We start from the raw sequence: 23306 nt of genomic DNA, 5'->3' as shown, positions 1-23306 counted from the left end.
GAAAAGAAATAAAGCTCTCCATATGATAAAACAAAATTATTAAAATAGTTTATACTGGAAACAAGGCTGAATCCACAAATGGGCTTAATTTTAAAGAGCTCAAAAACATTATTTTGATCATAGAGTAGAATCTGAAAAACACATTTTTCCCAAAGATAACAAAAAATCATATTTTTTGGTCATTCAACAAAGATAAAACAAATAAGACTGAAAAAAACAGAAGCAATTATCACTGATGAGAAGGAAATTTCTAAACTGCAGAGTGCATATGTCCAAAAATTCAAAAGTGAATTAAAAGGTGATTCTTATAAAATGAAGCATAAAAATGATATCTTTTACATCTTGCCTTTATTAATTTTAGCTACACAATATGTCATATATGATGGTTTGTGTGCATCGTCTACTGTATAGTAATTACCATAAAATTAAAAGAATGTAAACTTTATTATAGTAGCTTTGCTGGAAACATCTGTTGTACATATGTTTTTGTTTCAAAAGAGATGGAAAGAATATTTAGACTTGGAAAATATAATGAGAAAAATTATCTTACTAGTTTTATGTGAAAGAATGTTATCCTAGTTATAAGCAGATCCATATTACTGGGTTTAATAAATATATTTGTTATGCATTTAAAATTAACATAATTTACCTGCTCTTTCAGGTAGCAAAGTCGATCCAGAAGAATCAATGTCTCTATGCAAGGAGCCAGAACAACTTTCAACTAAAAGAAAGTATAAGATAGGACGGTGGTACTTTAAAACAAACAAAAATACTAGCTTAACACTTGTTTAAGAAAATGTATCTACAGAAACTCATATAAGGCCAAATCTCCAATACTCATTGTACATCTTCAGAAAATAAATACTTCAGAGATCAAAAGTTTTTCTTTAATAGTAAAAGGAAAAGAATGTCCTTTGAGTGACTTTGGGATAGAATCCAAAAGCAATCATACATATGTGATAGAAAGCTTTTAAAGGGGTACTAAGAATGAAATTCATTAAAAGGAATGCTTGTGAAATAACTGCATTGAGACCAATATGTGTTCAAAGAACTCTAAAACTTCTTTCCATGCATTTATAATACACTTTAAGAGAAATCTACCATGTGTTCTCTTTATTGCATTACTGACACCTAATATAGTTCTAAAATAGGAAATGATCCAAAACGGTTTTTCTACATTAAGAGAAAAACAACACAGATTGGTTGGCCCCATAAAAAAATTTAATAGGATCCTACTCAAGTCTAGCAACATATTCAATTTAATATGTTTAATTCTGAGATTTACCATATTAAAAGCCTCCAGCTCATTCATTCTAGGCTTGTACTTCTCGTAGTAGTCCATTATAATTCTTTCTGGCAGCTTCAAGATAAAATAACAATAATAAATTTAATAACAGTTAAAAATATTTTTTTCTAATCAAACATACCCTAAAGTAAAACAAACATAACAATTTAAAACAACCTTAGGTGTCTGAAGAGCTCTAAGGATATCCATGAAACAAGTCAATATAACTAAATTCTTTCATTTAAATCTTCTGTACCAATATAGGTTATTCAGTATATCCTAAGTAAAATCACTAATAACAGCCTATTAACTTTGTTTGATTTCAACAAGTAGTGATGAAATACTTACTTTCACTTGTTTCTATGCTTGGGGTGCACAGTAGGTAGGAGCTCAATAAACAGTTCTTGAACAAAATTAAAATTTAAACAATATATCTAAAACTATATATCCTAAAGAATAACTCAAAGGCAAAAGGAATACAGTAAGGACGTATATTCATATTTAAGGTAATTTCTTCTAACATCCACTTAACAAATTCATCAACAAGCATTGCTGTTTTTTTCTCTAAAACATACGACACCCATAGTACACTGAACCTTTGTGGTTAGTAGGCCACTTTCTAGATCATTTACATGTTTCTGTTCCCACCAGTTGAGCTTTATGCCTACTGAATTAATTGTATTTGTTCTTAAACTTGTTATTCCAGTTATATTATAATATGACATGAATAAATATTACAAAACCAATGAGATACAAATACAAAAGGCAAAGCTGTTTCTCTATAAGTTGAATGCCTCTGTGAAAGGCCTGATAAAGGAGCGTCACCAGAAGAAATTGCTGTCAAATTATATGTGGTCAAAACAAATGAAAGACTGAATAAAAAGAGTCCAAAATCTGAAAGGATTTGTATTCAGATTTCCTTGAAAATATCTAAATATTTTTTCAAAGCCCCTATTCTTTTTCTATTACATGAAATTTCTTTTGAATTCAAAAAATACAAAAGGGTAGGTAACAGTGACAAGTAAAGCTTCGTCTCATCCAATTTCTAGTGTAGCTTTCCAGAAAAGATCTCCCCTTTGGTATAGAACCCAAGCAGATTATGGCCTTCTCTCCAACCCTTTTTAAAATTTTGCCCGTCTTTGAATCAAATGAGTACCTCCTGGACCAAATTTTTGCAGTAGAGTATATTGGACTAGATCTAGGTCTGCACTTCAAGCCAGCAAAAACTCTCCTCTCAAAAAAATTGTGTATGTGTTTGAATTATAGCCTTTAGTCTTCACTTCTGTCCTGTCATGTGAGATCAGCAGTTACAGGACAACTCAGAACTCACAATCTTTTTTCAATCCTGCCTCATCAGCATACTGCTTCCTACAAACATGGCTTTTCAATGTGACTCCTTGGGTTCTCCAATATTCTGTCTCCCCTTTATGCCAAACCGAGAAGCACCACCCTGGTCATCAACTGCATTTGTTCCAAACTAGAAATTGTTGATTTTGTTCCTCAGGATATGCTACTTTAAAGAACTATATTATTGGTTTTGTTGGTGATCTGTAACCCTGGGCAATTTCTCTTGGCATCTTTCTGCATCCTTCTTTATCTTCACTGTACTTCATAATGTACATGGTTTGAGATTTAATATGCTTTTTGATTTTGTCAAAAAGGAATTTGTGTTTCTATTTCTCTTTTTATTTGTTACTTTTGTGTAATTTTGAAGAGAAAAGGTGAGAACATCACCTTTACTTTTCTATTAAAAAAAAAAGTGAAAGTCTTTTGCTTTACTTTGAGTAATCCAAAGCTGGATACTGTAAACTATGCATTACGGGTATGTTTGATGGACAGACGTTAAGGTAGAAATCCAACTAGTAAAACCATATGCAAAGCTGTGTGCAAAAAACAAAACAAAATAAATGGCCTTGTTCTTACACCAAAAGTTTGGTGGATATAATTATATTAATATGTGTCTCATAAGATTAGATCAGAGAATCTATGGAAATTTTATGAAGACACTGTTTTTTAATTCTAATATCAATTTGTAACATACGTATATTCATGGTCTTATTTTACAGATGACATAATTGGGTGTTAAATCCAGTAAGAGCCAAGATAGGGCAAGCATCCTAGAGATAAAGGAGGCGTCAGACTTGAGGAAGTGCCTGAGTGTAGATCATATTTAGGCAAGGACATACATGGGAACTTACAAGATGAAGTGCACATTGAATGGCAGCTGGGAGTTTTGGTCATGAATTCCATTGCTCCCTGCTGCCCATTTCCTAGACTCCAGAAAAAGGGATTAATATTAGTTGAGCTGTATAACAGGGCCCTAGCTCAGTGAGCTGTCATTTAGGTTCAGGGAGATATCCAGTCCTAAAGAGAAACTGGGTGAGAGACAGTGAAGGAGCAGTCATATTGAGGAGCTTTAGGTTTTCTCCCTTACTTTTCTTACAATTTTTTTGACATTTAAACTCCAATACAGCTGTGTTAGATCAGTGGTCCCCAACCTTTTTGGACCGGTTTCAGGGAAGGCAATTTTTCCACGGATGTGGAGGGGGGTTGGTGGGGGGTGGATGGTTCAGGCGGTAATGGGAGCGATGGGTTAGGTGGTAATGTGAGTGATGGGGAGCAGCAGATGAAGCTTCGCTTGCTCGTCCGCCGCTCACCTCCTGCTGTGCGGCCCAGTTCCTAACAGGCTGCAGACCTATACCGGTCCTCAGCTCGAGGGTTGGGGACCCCTGTGTTAGTATATGTCCTATGATTCAACACACTTCAAATGCTTGATCAACTTCATTCTGTCTGCAAAAGTTTCAAGAATCAAAGTTCTGGATATAAGCATCTCTTCTTTAAATGCTTCAGTAAGATTCATCATTCCTTGAGTTTCTTCTGCCTTTATTTCAAACCTCAATTCTTCAATCTGCTTTAGAAGTACATTTATTTTGTCTATTGGCAAGCACAGAGTTTTCTCTTTATTCTTCCTTGTAGTCTTATTTGTCTGATGAACGCTAGTTTTAGAAAAATGCTAAGCATTCTTCTTGAGCTCAATGTCTGTTAATAAGTTATATGGATATGACAAAAAGGAGCACTGGCTCTACAGTTAGACAGACTGCATTGGAATCCTTCCTCCCCAATTTCCTAGATTTGAACTTTAAGAAATCCACTTAACCTATGTCTCAATTTCCTTACCTATAAAATGAGGATAACTATTCATTTCATAAAGTCATCCTTAGCATTCAGTGAGATAATATAAACAAAGCTTTTAGCACAATGTTTGGCACAAAGCAAAGGTTCAATAAACATTAGCTTTGCTCACATTATTTTTAAAAAATAAACATAATTTAGAAGTTTTACATTTAAAGATATTTTGAAGATAACAGAGTTTAGATATACCCTATATCCAGTTTCCCCTATTATTAACACCTTACAATACAGTTATTTGTTATAGTAAATGAACCAATAATGATATATTACTATTAGCTAAAGTTTACATTTCATTCAGATTTTCTCACTTTTTACCTAATGTCTTTTTTCAGTTCAAGGATCCCATCCAGTTTACTACATTGTATCTAGTCCTATTGGTTGTGACAGTTTTTCAGACTCGCCTTTTATTTTTTTTTCTTTTTATTGGAGTATAGTTGACTCACAAGACTTGCCTTGTTTTTGATGACCTTGACAGTATTGAGGAGTACGAGTCAAGCATTGTGTAGGATGTTCCTTCACTGGGATTTGTCAGATGTTTTCCTCATAATTAGACTGGGGCTATGGGTTTTGAGAGGAAGACTACAGAATTAAGTATGATATTCCTCACATCATATTAAGGGTACATACTATCCATATGATTTATCACTGTAGATATTGACCTTGAGTACTTGGCTGAGATAGTATTTGTCAGGTTTCTTCACTGTAATGTTCCTCCTTTTCCCCTTTCCACATTGTATGCTTTGGAAGAAAGTCACAGCCCACACTTAAGGAGTGAGGAGTTATGCTTAAGGAGTGAGGGTGCAACATCCAAATAAATTATTTAGAATTCTTTTCCATGGAAGATTTTTCTCTTCTCTTCCATTTATTTATTAAAATCATCTTTTTATAGATCTATATAAGGGGGTCCAGGTACACAAAGGTGGACCAGACTTCAACTTCATGGGGAATGGGTCGTATGATTGGATGAGAGATACATAGTCGTTCAGAGATTCTCCCCACACGCTACCTGATCAGAAGATAGGTTAGCAATTGACCTTATTTTCACCAGTAGATGGTAGGACTGAGGCTGCTGATATACCCTTGGCTAGAACTCAAGGTAGGTGGATGTGGTACCAAATTGAGAATGCAAAGGAAAACTTCTTAAAGGAAATTAAAAGTGCTACTCCAGTGAACATATGAATGATATGAAAACAAAAGTCTTATTGCTGATACTGAGAAAGTTGTAGTGGTCTGGATAGAAGATCAAACCAGCCACAACACTCCCTTAAGCCAAAGTCTAATCCAGAGCAGGGCCCTAACTTTCTTCAATTCTACGAAGGCTGGGAGAGGTGAGGAAGCTGCAGAAGAAATTTGAAGCTAGCAGAGGTGGGTTCATGATGTTTAAGGAAAGAACCTGTCTCTGTAACATAAGAGTGCAAGGTGAAGCAGCAAGTACTGATGTAGAAGCTATAGTAAGTTATCCAGAAGATCTAGTTAAGATAATTAAAGAAGGTGGCTACATTAAACAACAGATTTTCAATGTAGATGAAACTGCCTTATATTGGAAGAAGATGCCATTTAGGACTTTCATAGCTAAAGAGGAGAAGTCAATGCCTGGCTTCAAAGCTTCAAAGAATAGACTGAAATCTCTTTTGTCAGTTAGGGTCTAATACAGCTGGTGACTTTAGGTTGAAGCTGACCTCATTTACCATTCCAAAAATCCTAGGACCCTTAAGGATTATGCTAAATCTACTCTGCTTGTGCTCTATAAATAGAACAACAAAGCCTGGATGATAGCACATCTGTTTACAACATGGTTCACTGAATATTTTAAGACTATTGTTGAGACCTACTGCTCAGAAAAAAAGATTCTTTTCAAAATATTACTGCTCATTGGCAATGCACCTCAACAGCTCTCATGGAGATGCACAATGAGATTAAAATGCTGTTTTTATGCTGCTAACACAATATCCATTCTGCAGCCCATGGATCAAGCAGTAATTTTGACTTTAAGTCTTATTTAAGAAATACATTTTGTAAGGCTATAGCTGCCATAAATAGTGATTCATCTGATGGATCTGGGCAAAGTAAATTGAAAACATCCTGGAAAGTATTCACTATTCTAGATGTAAGAACATTCATGATTCATGGGAGGATGTCAAAATAACAACATTAACAGGAGTTTGGAGGAAGCTGATTCCAACTCTCATAGATGACTTTGAGGGGTTCAAAACTTCAGTGGAGGAAGTAACTGCAGATGTGGCAGAAACAACAAGAGAACTAGAATTAGAAGTGGAGCCTAAAGATGTGACTGAATTGCTGCAACCTCACGATAAAGCTTTCACAGGTGAGGAGTTGCTTCTTATGGATGAGCAAAGAAAGTGGTTTCTTGAGATGGGATCTACTCTTGGTGAAGATGCTGTGAAGACTGCTGAGATGACAAAAAAGGATTTAGAATATTATAAAAACTTAGCTTATAAAGTAGCAGCAGAGTTTGAGATGATTGACTCCAATTTTGAAAGACGTTCTGCTGTGGGTAAAATGCTATCCAACAGCATTGCCTGCTACAGAGAAAATGTGAAAGGTCAATCTGTGGGTCAAACTTCATGGTTGCCGTATTTTAAGGAATTGCCACCCCAGCCTTCAGCAGCCACCACCCTGCTCAGTCAGCACCACCTACATCGAGGCAAGAGTCTGCACCAGCAAAAAAACTAGGACTTGCTGAAGGCTCAGATGATGGTCAGCAGTTTTCAGCAATAAAGTATTTTTATTTATTTATTTTTTGAATTTTTGAATTTTATTTTTTTATATAGCAGGTTCTTATTAGTTATCTATTTTATACATACTAGTGTATACATGTCAATCCCAATCTCCCAATTCATCCCACCACCACCCCCGCCACTTTCCCCCCTTAGTGCCCATACGTTTGTTCTCTACATCTGTGTCTCTATTTCTGCCCTGCAAACCAGTTCATCTGTACCATTTTCTAGGTTCCACATATATGCGTTAATATACGATATTTGTTTTTCTCTTTCTGACTTACTTCACTCTGTACGACAGTCTCTAGATTCATCCACGTCTCTACAAATGACCCAATTTCATTCCTTTTTATGGCTGAGTAATAGTCCATTGTATATATGTACCACATCTTCTTTATCCATTCGTCTGTTGGTGGACACTTAGATTGCTTCCATGTCCTGGCTATTGTAAATAGTGCTGCAGTGAACATTGGGGTGCATGTGTCTTTTTGAATTATAGTTTTCTCTAGGTATATGCCCAGTAGTGGGATTGCTGGGTCATATGGTAATTCTATTTTTAGTTTTTTAAGGACCCTCCATACTGTTCTCCATAGTGGCTGTATCAATTTACATTCTCACCAACAGTGCAAGAGGGTAGCAATAAAATATTTTTTATTAAGGCATGTATATTATATTTTTAGACATAATGCTATTGCACACATAATAGACTAAAGTACAGTGTAAACATAATTTCTATCTGCACTGGGAAACCAAAAAATTCACGTGACTTGCTTTATTACGATATTTACTTTATTGTGGTGCTCTGGAACTGAACCCACAGTCTGAGGTATGCCTGTGTTATTATAGTGGTTGTAAAAAGCAGTAGGAACTTACTTATGGGAATAATGCACATGTTCTTTGCATATCACCAAAGATGACAGGCTTCCTATATATATTTAAACTGTATCAGGAATTCGCTGTTTCTTTAGGGTCAGATGACCTCATATAACATAGATCATTTCTGGATACAGTCAGTCCCCCATATCCATAGATGTGGAACCCACAGATACAGAGGGCTGACTGTACTATACCATTTTATATAAGGGACCTGAGCATCCTTGGGTTTTGTTATCAGTAGGGGGCCAATTCCCCATGGATACCGAGGAACCACTGAATATTACTACATGGAAGTTTATGAGCTCCTTGTATTTTTTGTTGCCCTCCCACTTCTATTGAAACCACCTAGTGATTATGATTACTACTAATTAATCTTTGATCTAATGTCCAAAGATCAGTTTATTTGGTCTCTCCACATGTGCCTAGTCCTTTGGCCTCATCTCTCACCACTGTCTCCTCTACTTGCTTTATGCTCCAGCTGTGCTGAGTCCAGAATCATGTTTCTTACTCTCTGTGGTTTTGTACAAGCTATTCCCCCCACCACACACACCTGAAATTCCCTGCTCCCTACCTTCCCACCTTGTTTGCTTAATGAACTCCTATGCACCCTTCAAAACCAAGCTAAGGCATCAATGTCCTCTGAGAAATCTTACAGGCAGAGTGAGTCACTCCAAGCATACATACTTATATGTCAAACATTGTAAGTTCATGCTATAATTACTTGTTTTCTTTTCTCATGGGTTATGTCTTAATTATCTTTGTAGCTCCAGAGTTTCCACTCTTCTTGGCACATGGGAGATTCTTCAAAATAAATGTTTGCTGGTGAATAACTAAATGATTTTGGTCTCAAAAGTTTTGCTTTTGTTGGCCTGTTTTGGAGAAATATTTAAGGATAATTTTCTGAGTTATCCTCTATCCCTTCCACTAAGGTTCTATCTTAGTGATTTTCAACTTTGTCCATTCAACAGCACACACCCCACTCCTGTTAAATCACCAGTTTTATTGTCTATTTCATTCTCAATATCTGAGAGTAATATTTATTTGAATATTCATCATATGTATACAGCACACAAACACACATACATGCAAGCTCTAGAACATAAGCTCCTTTTACTTCCCCTTCTTATGGACAAATGCTCCAGCTCGTTCGTTGTCTAGCAAGCAATAGTAGTTTTGCTGCTTTTAAAATCTGATGCTTCAAAAATTTACAGATGTGTGTGTGTGTGTGTGTGTGTGTGTATGCTCATGTATCCGTGTGTGTGCAGTACATGCATGTGGAAGGAGAAAGAGAGAAAATTAATACAAAAGAAGAAAAAAATGCTGTGGACCATGAATATGAAACCTTGAATACAATTTTAAAGGTTTTCTGAAATTTGGTGAGATGCCAAAGTTTGGGACAGAAGATAAAATTTAAAAATACCTAATTTTTTTAAGGTCTAGGTAAAGCTAATCACTAGGATTTTGTTATTTTAGACAACTGCAAAGTTGTATTAAAATATTTTACAAAGAAGTAATTGAACTTTACTCAATTACAAGTAATATTACTGTAAAATGTCATTCTATGTAGTCCATCTATTATAAACAGTATACTTGCTGATATAAGGTAGCTGATGTTCTGCCACAATTTATTGTTTTCAGTGGCTTGGCTTTACTGTGAAATCTAAACACTCTTCTTAAACAGAACTGTATCTTATGCAGGGGTGAAACAATATCACCCTTAAACGGTTAAGGCTATGAAAAATTAAAAATCAAGGAGGGGATCATTTTGATAAAAAGTCTTCAAAATATAAGAACAGAATCACTGCTTTTCCCCATTTCCCCACTCTATGTTTCTTGGTGTAACATGGCATTTTAAGATAATATGGGGTCTATAATGGGAATGTTAATGGAATCACTAAAATGACAAATGCTTGAAGACAGCAGATCTTAACTGGGGGTGATTTTGACCCCCAGGACATTTGTGGCAATGTCTGGAGATTTTTAAAAAAATTTATTTATTTTGGATTGTTACAATTAGGGTGCTACTGCGGACACCTAGTGGGTAGAGGTCAAAGATGTTAAACATCCTCCAACGCACAGGATAGTTCTCCAGAATAAAGAATTATCCAAATGTGCTGAGTTTGACAAAATCCTGCTCTAAGAGAAAATGTCCAATGCTGTCTGTCACAACTGACTACAGGACTTATGGATTGATATTTTAAGCTGTGTATGAACCACTTATATATCCAGCACATGCTGTTCTGTTCTGGTCTTTGGAATGATGATTTGTCTGGGAATGTTGTTTTTCCTCATGTTTACATGATTTCTTGTGACTAAGAAAGTATCAGAACATGTTAGGAGGTTTCTAGGCACTTCACTTGCTTACATAGTTTTGAATATGAAGAGATGTGCTTTGAGAGATCAGAAACACATCAGTGGTATTCACCACACTTTCAATTATATATAAGTTTGTTAATAAATGATTATAAATTTAGTCAAAGATCTTTTAAACACTTTGGTATATCTAATATTTTAAATTTAAGCGGTTTTGATACTTTTTAGTAATTAGAATCTTGTGAAAATTAATTTTATTTTTTAAATAAAACTATTCATAAATCTCTTCTTATTGTGTTTGTGGTCAAAACCTTCATTTTAGCACTGATATTTCATAATGTGGGAGAAAAATAATAGGATTTTGTATTATATCAGAAATATAAGCTTGGTTTTAATAACTTATCCTATTTCCAACCACTCTGGCCTGACAGACACAACTCTCAATTCCGCTTGTTTAACATAAAAACAAACAAAAAACCCCTCAAAACACGTACTCATCTATTTGCTTCCTCTCACCCCCCCACCTTTGAAATGCCTTATTAGGTTCTGTACTTTCCTCCCCTTCCAGCTTGGGTTTCTTGTTCCTTTTCTTTTCCTCACCCATTTTATTGAACATATTTATCTTTCAATGAACTTAAATAGTTTTAAGAGAAAAATCAGCAGGGCACTATTAATTGTCTTTACTAACTAATAAAGGTAATCATTTAAGACTGATATTTTATGGTGATACTTAGCTACATTAGTCTTTTTCCTTTTGTTTTTAATTTCACTTCTCAGTACAGTGGTGGTTGACAGCGGAGGTTCTGATGTAAGTTGAATCTGCGTTCAAGTTCCGGCTCTGCCACTTGCTCTTCAACTCTGAGAAAATGACTTGCCTTTTTGTAAGCCTCTCTTTCTAGATCATTACATTGGGAATAATAATAGTATCTTACTCTTTTAGTGAAGAGTAAATGCGATACTGTTATGATGCCTTTAGCATAATAACTATAATATAGTAAGTGCTTAGTAAATATTAGCTATTATTAATATTCTAATCAGTAATATAATAAGCATATTAAGAAACATTTACTATGGTTATTATTAGAGACAAACCTGGGAAGAGAAAGCCATCACGAAAAATAAGTAACACTCTTTCTGGATTTTTACAGTTTGGTTTTTGACAAAGGATAATACATTTTTAGTTTAAGTAAAAACTTAGCTCTATATTTATAAAAATTATGCTTAGGTTTGTGTTCCTGGTAGTAAATGTAAGACGCGGAATTGAGACATGAAGTAAATATATGCATTAAGAAAGACTAATTGGAAGGAAGACCAGTCTGATCAAAAATATTTTAAAAAAACAGAAATAATATAACTAAGATAACACTGTCTATTCTTATTTATGCAAGACTAGAAGGATCTTCATTTTGGTGACTAAATAAAAATGTTTATAGGAGTCATATCAATTGTATTATTATAAGTAGTACATATACAAAGATAAGAATCATAAAAACTAGTATTATTTAGTTAGCACTTACTATGTACATTGTATTCAGCATTTTATGTCTATTACCTCATTTAATTTTTCTTAAATCCTATGAATTAGAAATGCTTTTTCAGAGCTATTTTACAGGAGGAAACTTATTCGTACCAGTCTAATTGCTTTAAGTAATAAAGCAACTGGGGAGTAAATGGATAACTGGTACAATAAATAATAATACCCTCTGGCTTTGATATAACTTAACCATATCTGTATAATTTTTCTCTTTCAAGAAGAAACCTTAACCACCTTAATCACCATTCCTTAACCAACTATTTTATTCTTTATTTCAATTTATAATCAATTCAAAATACCAAAGTGATCCAGATTCAACTTAATATTTTAGTTAATAACTCATTTGAATCATGTTGAGAGTTATTTTTTTCTCAGTATTAGACTATTTATTACCACTAGTCCATCAGCTTACCTTTTGTGTCTTCAACAATATGTTCTCAATTATTACCTTGGGCTTTCTATGACACTACCACTTTCCAGGATTCTATCATTCAAAGTGTTTTTGAATTTAAGATTTTTAATTTTAATGGGTTATACAGCCTTTAAATACATGCAGTTTAAAATTAAAACCATCGTCTCCTGATGTACTTACAATTCCCATTTGCTCTTGCTTGCTAAGTCTATTTTGATTTGAAAATTGGCACATATTTACCTGAATAAACCTGAAAGGGGAATCACTCTGGAGGTGTACAACAGCAAACTATCCATATAATATTGACAGAAAAGGTGAACTGGAATAAAGGTAACTGAAGTTTGGTTTCAATATAATTTAGATATTTTTCATGAATAAGAGAAAAGTAGAGGGCAAATAATTTTGTATTATCTCAATTCATAACCCCATAGAAGTTCTCTTGTTTCTTATAAAAACAATGGGTAATCATATACTGACCTTGGACTCATCTAATCCAAGCTTCTTTAGAGACTTTCTGACATAATCCAGAAAGGAAGAGGATTTGGAATAAATTTTACCAACATGCCGATCACTGCAAAACAAAATTAAATCACTCTTTAGTTTTTCCAATTTAAATTATAGATGATTTTAAATTCAGTCATGAAATATTTTTAAATACCTTCTGTGCATATGGCACAAGCTCCACATGTGATAATAATGTAGTAATATTTTTGTGAACATTTTTAGTTTACATATTACAAAAATATTCGGGATCTGCTTTTGAGAATTCCTTCAACATACAACAGTGGAAGACAATATTATGAAGACAATACTATGAGAAAGAAGTTGTAAACTTAGTATTAAAAAAGCCTCATTTTTAAAGGGAACTATAGGTATTCTGAAAGGTTCCATTGTGCTGCAAAGCACATTTTCACTTTACTGGCTCAACATTACAGTGCACATTTCATGGCAACACCTGCTAATAGTGGTGACATCCAACAGCCATGCAAACAGAACTTCAATGCCAGCCATTGGGAAAGCACCATATGCTGCTGAGTTGGGTCTGACTTGATCTCATTTATGCCCTGCAGATTTTCATTACAGCATAAACAAAATATGAGATGGTTTTAAATTTAAATAATGCAATGCTGGACTATCACATCTCACAGTTTTGGTTGTATTTAAGTATAATGTAAAAATCAAGAGAATAAAAAATTTACCACCTCCAAGTATCAAAAACAATGAATAAAAGCTCATTTACTCTTGGCAGTATAAATATTAATCCCTATGCTTAGTCAGACATGAAGCTCTACCAATTCTTCCACTGAAATATACTTCAAATATATAACTTCAGCTCCACTTCTAGGTGGCCACTTTAATTACACTTGCTATTACCTCATGTCCTAATTATTACAGCTACTTCCTAATTAAAGCTGATGTTTGGCCCTTCACTCCTGCCTACATTGTCATGCTATTTTGTTAGAAGAGCAGTTTCACTTACCACTTTCCTGCTCAGAAAACTGCTTTGAAATAATAGTCATTTGAAAAGGTATAGGTTCCAGGAAACAGAAATTATATTTTTTATTAGTTTTTGTGTAATTCTCAGATCTTACACATTTATATATAAGAGATACCATATAATCGATATGGACATCTTATGTATCACAGTATATTGAAATGATAAACTGTGTAGCCAGAAAAAGAAAAAACGCCATTTAATATTAACTTCCTGCTCCTCATATTAAAAGGTTTTTAAACTTTTATTATTATTATTTTTTAATCCAGAGGGGCAAGCAATTCTTTCCCATGAGATAGTGATTTTGGTTCTTTTTTTTTTTTTTTTTGCGGCACGCAGGCCTCTCACTGTTGTGGTCTCTCCCGCTGCGGAGCACAGGCTCCGGACGCGTAAGCCCAGCGGCCATGGCCCACGGGCCCAGCCGCTCCGCGGCATGCGGGATCCTCCCGGACCAGGGCACAAACCCGTGTCCCCCGCACCGGCAGGCGGACTCTCAACCACTGCGCCACCAGGGAAGCCCCTGGTTGTTATTTTATACCATCTATCACCACCTAATGGAGTAGCTTAAGAGAGAAAGCAGAGCACAGTAGATAAGAGTGTAGCTTCCAGTCTGTCTCTATCACTTACTAGCTCCCTGTTTATAAAAACGGGATATTAATAGTACCAATTTTGTAAAGTCACTGTGAGGATGAAATTAGGTAACACATGTAAGGTGCTCAGAACTGTGCCACCATGTGAGTTGTTTTTTTTGCTATCATGATTGTTGTTTTTATCATAATTGGAATTATCATTTGGATTTTTCTTCGATTACAAAGTTAAAAGAGCCAGAGTGAGAAGCTCACAGGAAAGTGCTAACCATTGTAAGCTGAAGACAGTAGACAGTATAAGTGTAGGTGGTATCGACTTGTTTCCTGGGTTTTGTATTTCAGATTGCTTGAAAATAAGAGAAACATTTAAAATTTTAATTTGCCCTCGTCTTACTTTTTCTTTTCAGAATATACTACCCCTTTTCTGTTACAAAATCTCACAACATGATTATTAGATTACTTTTAGTGTGTTAAGCAATAATTTGCTACATAAGACTTGTCCCTCAAATCCTTTGCTGAGGTATACTATTTTGGACCTGCTTTTAGCAGCAACCAGTAAGGGAGAAAAGTATCATCCAAATAGAACTAGAAAGGTGATTATCTGATCATGTTACTTCTCCTTTAATTCCTTCAGAATTTCCCATGACTCTTAGAATTAAGATCTAAATGCTTAACATAGTATATAATAAGCCTTGTACCACCTGGTCCATTCTGACAACCTCTCTAACACTCCTAGGACACTGCCTCTCCATTCACAGTGACAGTCTTTCTAGTTTCTTGAACACATCATGCTTTTGTCTATAAACACTATTTGTGTTACACTTCACCCCTAATCTTTTTGCCTAGGGAATCCCAAACTCATCCTTTCAGATCCTATCTTAAATGTTGCTTCCTTAGGAAAGTCTTCACTGGCCTCCCAGATGAAGTTAGGCTCCTGACACAGAGAACTATTCCTTCACATGCTTACTCTTTTTTGTTTCTCTGAGTGTCTGTCTTTATTTTAAGTCAGTGGACTCCAAAGAGGGGTGAACACACCCCAAGGGAAAGAGAATATTAGAATTTTAATTTCTATTTATCTTTACCTTTTTACTTTCAATTTTTCAGTTTATTTAAAAATCTATACAATAGACTAGTAGAAAGACACATATATCACTTACAAATAATTAAGTATTCATTTTGGGGGTGCATGCTCAAGAATGTTTATTGACAGAGATGTGAAATTTAAAAATATGTTTGAGATCACTGCTCTGAGCAGCTGGAGAGCAGTTTCCACCTGTTTTGCTCATGACCATATCCCCTGTGCCTAGCGTAGATGCTCCAATATAGCAGGATCTCAATAAATGGATTAAATAATTAAATAAATATCTCTTGCAGCTTGTAGAAACAAAAACATCTAGTCAGACTAAAACATGAAATGCGTTAATACAGTAAATAGATCTATTTGCTAATCAAGTAGAGTTAGGAAGGCAGGCTTAACTACACAAATAAGCAAATGTGATTTAAAATATATATAGAGAGAACTACTGAACAAATATATAAGGAATACTGCAATGTAAACAAAATAATAACAGTTAGTATTTATTTCATGTTTACAATGTGCCAGGACCTCTAAGTCCTTTGCTGCATTTACTTATTTAATCCTTACTACTACTCCATGTGGTAGGTCCCACTATTATCCCCATTTTAAAGATGGTGAAACTAAAGAACAGAGAGGTTAAGTAAACTGCCCACAGTTTGAATTCAGGAAGTCTGGCTTCAGAGTCTGGGATATTAACTACTATTAAATATTAACTCTGGCACAATTCTTCAACAGGATTTATACTTGATATTGTTAAACTGCAGATGAAGAATGTCTACATCTGTGTTATAGACAAACAGAAGTAGGCAGACTCCATGTGAACTCAGGAGCGAAATAAGTTTGATTCCTTGCTCTACCACGTATTTACCACTTAAAAACCTCTCTTTGCCTCTCCTTGTTCAGCAGTAGAAGGTTGAAGATGAGAGTCTATGTATGTACCATGCTTGGCTCAGTGTCTGACAAACACTCAGTGAATGGAGGTCATCTTCCTGTTATTGTGCTGGGTTCTAGGGGTAGAATCATCCACAGTTTATAAAGGAAGACAGGTGAACAAATGCTATAATACAATGTGATAAGCACAAGATGGTGCTCAGAATACAGCACAGAGTAGGGAGTGCTTTAGCTGCTGGAATGGACTAGGGTAAGCTTTCTTAGAGGAGGAATTAAGTTTCAAAATGTCTCAGTTTCCAACAGTACTGTGAACAGCAATACTGATAAAACAAATGATAAAATTATAAAAGTAACATACTAAAATTAGGCCAACATGTAAAATATAGAAATAGGTTACAACAATTTTTAAAATTTTTTTTTAAAAAATAGGTTACAACAATTTTTTTTAATAGATTACAACAATTTTTTTTAAAACCTATAGAAATAGGTTACAACAATTTTTCTTAAACAATTTTTTACTCTTTAACTGTTCTCCTTAAGGACTCCAAAGAGGTACTTTAAAGGGTTACAATTTTCCATAAAATATGAAAAGGATAATTGTGTAAGAAATAAGTCCTTTTCTAAAATTTATTAAATTTATTTGGTTCTATGTAAAACTGTATTTGAAAATAGAGTGCTATTGTTAAAAAATTCAGAAAAAATGGTTTTATTACTTTCACGGTATAGAAGGAGAAGGGAAGTACCAATAAGTCCATTTTGGTTTAAGAAAAAAAAAGTATATTTTACAGGAAACAGAATGTCAATTTAAATGTTATTACCAAAGCAACACAAGATTTAGTATAATGAATCAGGCTTTTAGAACTTTAGGAGGTAAAAGGTTACTTTTGCAGGACATGGCACTAATCTCTAAAGTCTGGGTGTCTTACAAATCAACCTTCTTAAAAATAATAGCTGTAAAGAGAGTTTATGATGTAGAATGCAGTCTGCTCTTTTGCAGCTACAAGAAAAAGAATATTTCACTCATCAGACTTTAGGAGGGTCTAGTTTTAAGGGTAAATACTGCAATTCTAGTAATTAAGAAACAAGAGAAAAAAGAGACAGGTGCAAAAAAAATCTCAAAACTTACCTATATAGAAAGTAAAAGCAAAGAATAGGACCGTTAACAAATGGAATATGGGGCAATCCCATTTTTAATTTTAATTTTTAGTAAGTGCCTATTGCATTTTTCTCATTATTTAACGCTAAAGATTTGGAGTCTACCTTTTACAGTTATACATTATGACATCACAGAATCACTGCAGTCTTAATTTTTGCTGATGTGTGTGAAGATAAATAGAAATCCTTCTCTCTGTTAATTAGTTAATATAATTAATATAGTTGATATAATTGCTTTCTGCAAGAAAATGCCTAAGATCAGGGATCTGGATGCCATCTTGTTCTGCCTCCTCTGATGTATCTTCAACTTCTCTTTACTCACTGAGTCTTTACTCTTAACATCGGAAAATGCTCAAGTTTCTCTGTCTGAAAAAACCAAGCAAGCAAACCAAAATCCCCATGCCAAACAAAACTTCTTTCTGATTCTATATCCTAAAACTATCTACTATGTGGTGGTTGTCACATGACCAAATGATAAAGAGTTGAACGTGAGTCTGCCTGTCCAATCACGTAAGTTAGTTCATGTGTCTGGCGTACATTGTCATGTGCGTGAATCCTCTACAAGCGGTTGTGCTTTTGTGTACTTTACTGTGCAGTACTGTATAGAGTACAGTAGTACAGTATCTTTATTACAAGCCCAGGATGTCCAGAAGCAAGTGTAAAAGCAGCGGTGATGTAGCTGGTACTGCTAAGAAGCGCCAAGCGATAATGATGGAAACAAAGGTGAAAATAATCGAGAGTGGAGTGACAAAAGGAAGAAGTAACTGAAGAACTGAAGAGATTCACGTCGCAGGGAACGGCAAGGGGATTTTCTTTATTTGAGGAGACACTGTTACTGTTTCTGAGGCACAGGACCTGAATGTAGAATGGTACACAAGGGTTGCATCAGCTGTTCAGAATGCAATCCATTCCTATAATGTCTTCTAGGATGAGAAAGAAAGAGCTACTACTCAGACATCACTGGATCATTTTTTCAAGAGGGTAGATAGAATTCAATCCAGCAAGGAACCAGAACCTGTGCCATCAACACCAGGCGTGAGTGAAATTGCAGCTTGCCCTCTGTCTCCTATTGCTGACAATCCTTCAGCTCTACCATCTCCCACCTCCTCTCCCTCCTCCAGTCAGTAACTCTTCTTGCCTGTTCACTCGATGCCAGCCCCTGGATGCCAGCTGTCGTACTGCACTACTGTACTTTTCAAGGTACTGTACTGTAAGATTAACAATGTTTTCTTTATTTTTTGTGTTTGTTTGTTTTTTATGTATATTTGTGTGGAAAGTATTATAAGCCTATTATATAGTACAGTACTATATAGCCAACTGTGTTAGTTGGGTACCCAGGCTAACTTTGTTGCAATTACGCACAAACTGGACTTAGAAACACACTCTCGGAACAGAACTCGTTCGTATGTAGGGGACTAACTGTATGGCAATATGAACTAATGAGAAGCTGATGACAGAGGAGAGAAAGCAGATAAGAAATGTTAGAGAGGAGTGATGGTGGATATCATAGAGATGATAATTTTGAGTAAAGAACTAAAGAAAGAGAGTGAACTAGCCATGTGGATATCTGGTGAGGAGCATTCCAGGCAGAGGACACATTATGTGGCAAGGCTCTGGGGTAGAAAGTGTTCCTGGTATTTTCAAGTAATACCAAGGAAAGCAGTACAGACATTAAACGGGAAAATAGTAGAAATGAGATCAGCGAGATAATGAGTAGCTCCATCATATAAGGCTTTGTAGGTCATAGTGAAAATATTAGCTTTACTTCCAAGTGAATAAGAAACCATGGGAAGACAGTGAGCAAGATCTCACTTAAAAATATTAACAGGATCACTGTGGCTACTGTGTGGAGATTAGACTCTAGGGGGCAAAAACAGAAGCAGGAAGACCAATTAGGAGGTTATTACAATAATCTACATGAGAGATGATGGTGGCTTTGACCAGGGTGCTGGCCCTGAGGATGGTTGAGAAGTGGTAGAATTTTAGATATATTTAATTAGACAGACTATAAAATTGTTGAAGGACTGGATCCAGGCAGTGTGAGAGAGGTCAAAGTTATCCTGGCCTGAGCAACTAGAAGAATACACTTGTTATTAACTGGACTCTAGATTTGAGATTCACCAGCATATACATGGTACTGAAAGCCATGAGACATGATGAGATCACCTAGGTAGTAGGAACTGATAGAAAAAACCACTCCAAAAATGAGAGGTCTGAAAGAGGAAGAGGAGTCAGCAAAATAAACTGGAAAAAAAAAAAGAAAAAGGTGACTATCTTATGAGGGACTTTGTCTAGCACATGAAAGTAAAAAGTGGTAAATTGTGTGAAATACTTATGGCAGGCTAAGTAAGTTGAGGATTGAGAACTGACCAGGAGATTTAGCCACATGGGGTCATTAGTGCCCCTGAAAAGGGGAGTTTGATGGAGTGATGGAAGTAAGGTCTGATTGGAATTCAAGTGAAATGGGAAAGAAATTGGCAGCACTTTCAAGGAGTTTTCCAGTAAAGGAAAGAACAGATATGGGATAGTAGTTGGACGGGAAAATGGTTCCAAAGAGGATTTTCAGAATCTGTGCTCTTAACCACTATGATAGACGACTTCAATTAATAAAGCTGAAAACTGGCCATCAGGGCTCACCAGGTGGCAGAGGAGCAGACACAAACAACTCATTGTACATTTAGATTCAATAAGAGCAGTGAATCCCAGATTAAGTACTATGGGAGGAGAGAGTGAGGTGGAGAAGAGAAAGATACCAGAGATGTCTTCCAAACTGGGTTTTAAAGAATGCCTAGGATTTCACCTGCCAGAGGTCAGGGAAAGAAAAGATGCAGAAATGGGGAGGAGAATATTTCAGGTAGGCAAAGGAGCTCCAAGGAAGCATACGAGGTCCAAAAATAATTGCATGGAAATGATGAATAATCCAGTATACAAACAGTGTACATGGGCAGCTGCTTGGGGTGCAGAGAAGAATGGGGTGGTGAATTAGTCTGGAAAGGACATTAGTGGCACCTTAGAAATGGCCTTGAATGCCATAATAAGGAAATTTTAGTTTTTAAGTATAAAGAAGAGAAATTATCAAACATTTTGAAGTGAGAAAAGTGACATAACTGTTTCTGAAAGATAAATGATGGGACTTGAAGAACAGATTAAAAGGGGGCCCTCTGTCAGAATAAAGCACGGTTAGCATGCTAAAAAGGAATCAGTATTCTTTCTTTTAATAAAAGTGAATGCACTAGATCTAATTAAAATTCTACTCAAGTGAATCCAACACCACCCACATGCTTTCCCCAAAATACAATTGTAAGAACATGGTTTCCTTGTAGCATTTTCCAAAGAAGCAACATTAGTTTAGGAAATTATAGGAAAAGGTAAAGTAGACATATATTAAATAAAAATAAGCATATGAAGGACAGAAAGTATCAAAGTTCAGTTTCTCCATCATCAGAAAATACTTATGAAGTTATTTATATTGTGTTTTATATGCTAATACCTACTGAAAGACTTAAAGGACCTTTAAGTATTTCTTAAGACTTAACATAAAATTTTGCTGAAAATGGCAATCACTTAAGGAAGTTACAAAAATCTTCAAAATACTCTTCAATTTAAAAGATACAGACCCGCGAATCTGACCACACATTATGGACTAAATAAGTAGCTTTAATTTGGTGAGCCAGTTTTCATGATCTGGTTTTTCACATACCTATTTGATCACTGCAAAATCATAATGAAAGTTAAACTAATTCATAATTACAGGCATCAAAATTTATGTATTTCTTCTACAGCTGTTTACAGTACTCATTATGAAAGAGAATAATAAAGTAAGTAAAGTATACACATCAATTTCTCTGCTCTCTTTTGAAGTGTTCTAAAGGATTCTTATCCCATATCCCATTAAATGTTTTCTTTGGCATTTTATTCCCTTAGAAAGTTTCCAGATAAGGACTAATTATAACATTTTAAAAATTATATAAATTATTGAGTTTTAACATAAGTGTTAAATGCTAATTCACAATTACAATAGAGTAAAAATGCTATAGTTTTTAAGTCCATGAAAAAAGTTTACTTCTAATGGACAACCTGGAAGAAATGGACAAATTCTTAGAAAGGCACAACCTGCCAAGACTGAATCAGGAAGAAACAGAAAATATGAACAGACCAATCACAAGCACTGAAGTTGAAACTGTGATTAAAAATCTTCCAACAAGCAAAAGCCCAGGACCAGATGGCTTCACAGGCGAATTCTATCAAACATTTAGAGAAGAGCTATCACCTATCCTTCTCAAACTCTTCCAAAATATAGCAGAGGGAGGAACACTCCCCAACTCATTCTACGAAGTCACCATCACCCTGATACCAAAACCAGACAAGGATGTCACAAAGAAAGAAAACTACAGGCCAATATCACTGATGAACATAGATGCAAAAATCCTCAACAAAATACTAGCAAACAGAATCCAACAGCACATTAAACGGATCATACACCATGATCAAGTGGGGTTTATTCCAGGAATGCAAGGATTCTTCAATATACGCAAATCAAACAACGTGATACACCATATTAACAAATTGAAGGAGAAAAACCATATGATCATCTCAATAGATGCAGAGAAAGCTTTTGACAAAATTCAACACCGATTTATGATAAAAACCCTGCAGAAAGTAGGCATAGAGGGAACTTTCCTCAACATAATAAAGGCCATATATGACAAACCCAAAGCCAACATCATCTTCAATGGTGAAAAACTGAAAGCATTTCCACTAAGATCAGGAACAAGACAAGGTTGCCCACTCTCACCACTCTTATTCAACATAGTTTTGGAAGTTTTAGCCACAGCAATCAGAGAAGAAAAGGAAATAAAAGGAATCCAAATCGGAAAAGAAGAAGTAACGTTGTCACTGTTTGCAGATGACATGATACTATACATAGAGAATCCTAAAGATGCTACCAGAAAACTACTAGAGCTAATCAATGAATTTGGTAAAGTAGCAGGATACAAAATTAATGCACAGAAATATCTGGCATTCCTATACACTAAGGATGAAAAATCTGAAAGTGAAATTAAGAAAACACTCCCATTTACCATTGCAACAAAAAGAATAAAATATCTAGGAATAAACCTACCTAAGGAGACAAAAGACCTGTATGCAGAAAACTATAAGACACTGATGAAAGAAATTAAAGATAATACAAATAGATGGAGAGATATACCATGTTCTTGGATTGGAAGAATCAACATTGTGAAAATGACTCTACTACCCAAAGCAATCTACAGATTCAATGCAATCCCTATCAAACTACCACTGGCATTTTTCACAGAACTAGAACAAAAATTTTCACAATTTGTATGGAAGCACAAAAGACCCCGAATAGCCAAAGCAATCTTGAGAACGAAAAACGGAGCTGGAGGAATCAGGCTTCCTGACTTCAGACTATACTACAAAGCTACAGTAATCAAGACAGTATGGTACTGGCACAAAAACAGAAAGATAGATCAATGGAACAGGACAGAAAGCCCAGAGATAAACCCACGCACATATGGTCACCTTATCTTCGATAAAGGAGGCAGGAATGTACAGTGGAGAAAGGACAGCCTCTTCAATAAGTGGTGCTGGGAAAACTGGACAGCTACATGTAAAAGTATGAGATTAGATCACTCCCTAACACCACACACAAAAATAAGCTCAAAATGGATTAAAGACCTAAATGTAAGGCCAGACACTATAAAACTCTTAGAGGAAAACATAGGCAG

General features: G+C 35.3%; 1 protein-coding gene across 6 annotated transcripts in view; it reads right to left on the bottom strand.

Moving 5' to 3' along the window:
* METTL25 (methyltransferase like 25) overlaps positions 1–23306 on the bottom strand; it is a 165813-nt gene that overhangs the window by 64837 nt on the left and 77670 nt on the right. For all 6 annotated transcript variants that reach the window (XR_003791041.1, XR_003791040.1, XM_029204799.1 and 3 more), the window contains exons 9-11: positions 12828–12921; positions 1286–1360; positions 650–721 (exon numbers count right to left, since the gene is read on the bottom strand). Coding sequence is in view for 4 of the 6 variants with exons in the window: in XM_029204799.1 (XP_029060632.1) it covers positions 650–721; positions 1286–1360; positions 12828–12921 (241 nt within the window). In the remaining 2 variants the exon portion in view is untranslated. The remainder of the gene's footprint in view (positions 1–649; positions 722–1285; positions 1361–12827; positions 12922–23306) is intronic.

This window comes from Monodon monoceros, unplaced genomic scaffold, assembly GCF_005190385.1.
Source record: "Monodon monoceros isolate NGI ecotype Baffin Bay Population unplaced genomic scaffold, NGI_Narwhal_1 Super_Scaffold_6, whole genome shotgun sequence".
In the NCBI taxonomy this organism is placed as follows: domain Eukaryota; kingdom Metazoa; phylum Chordata; class Mammalia; order Artiodactyla; family Monodontidae; genus Monodon; species Monodon monoceros.
The sequence above is the reverse complement of the archived record's forward strand: the minus strand, read 5'-3'. Positions and strand labels throughout refer to the sequence as shown.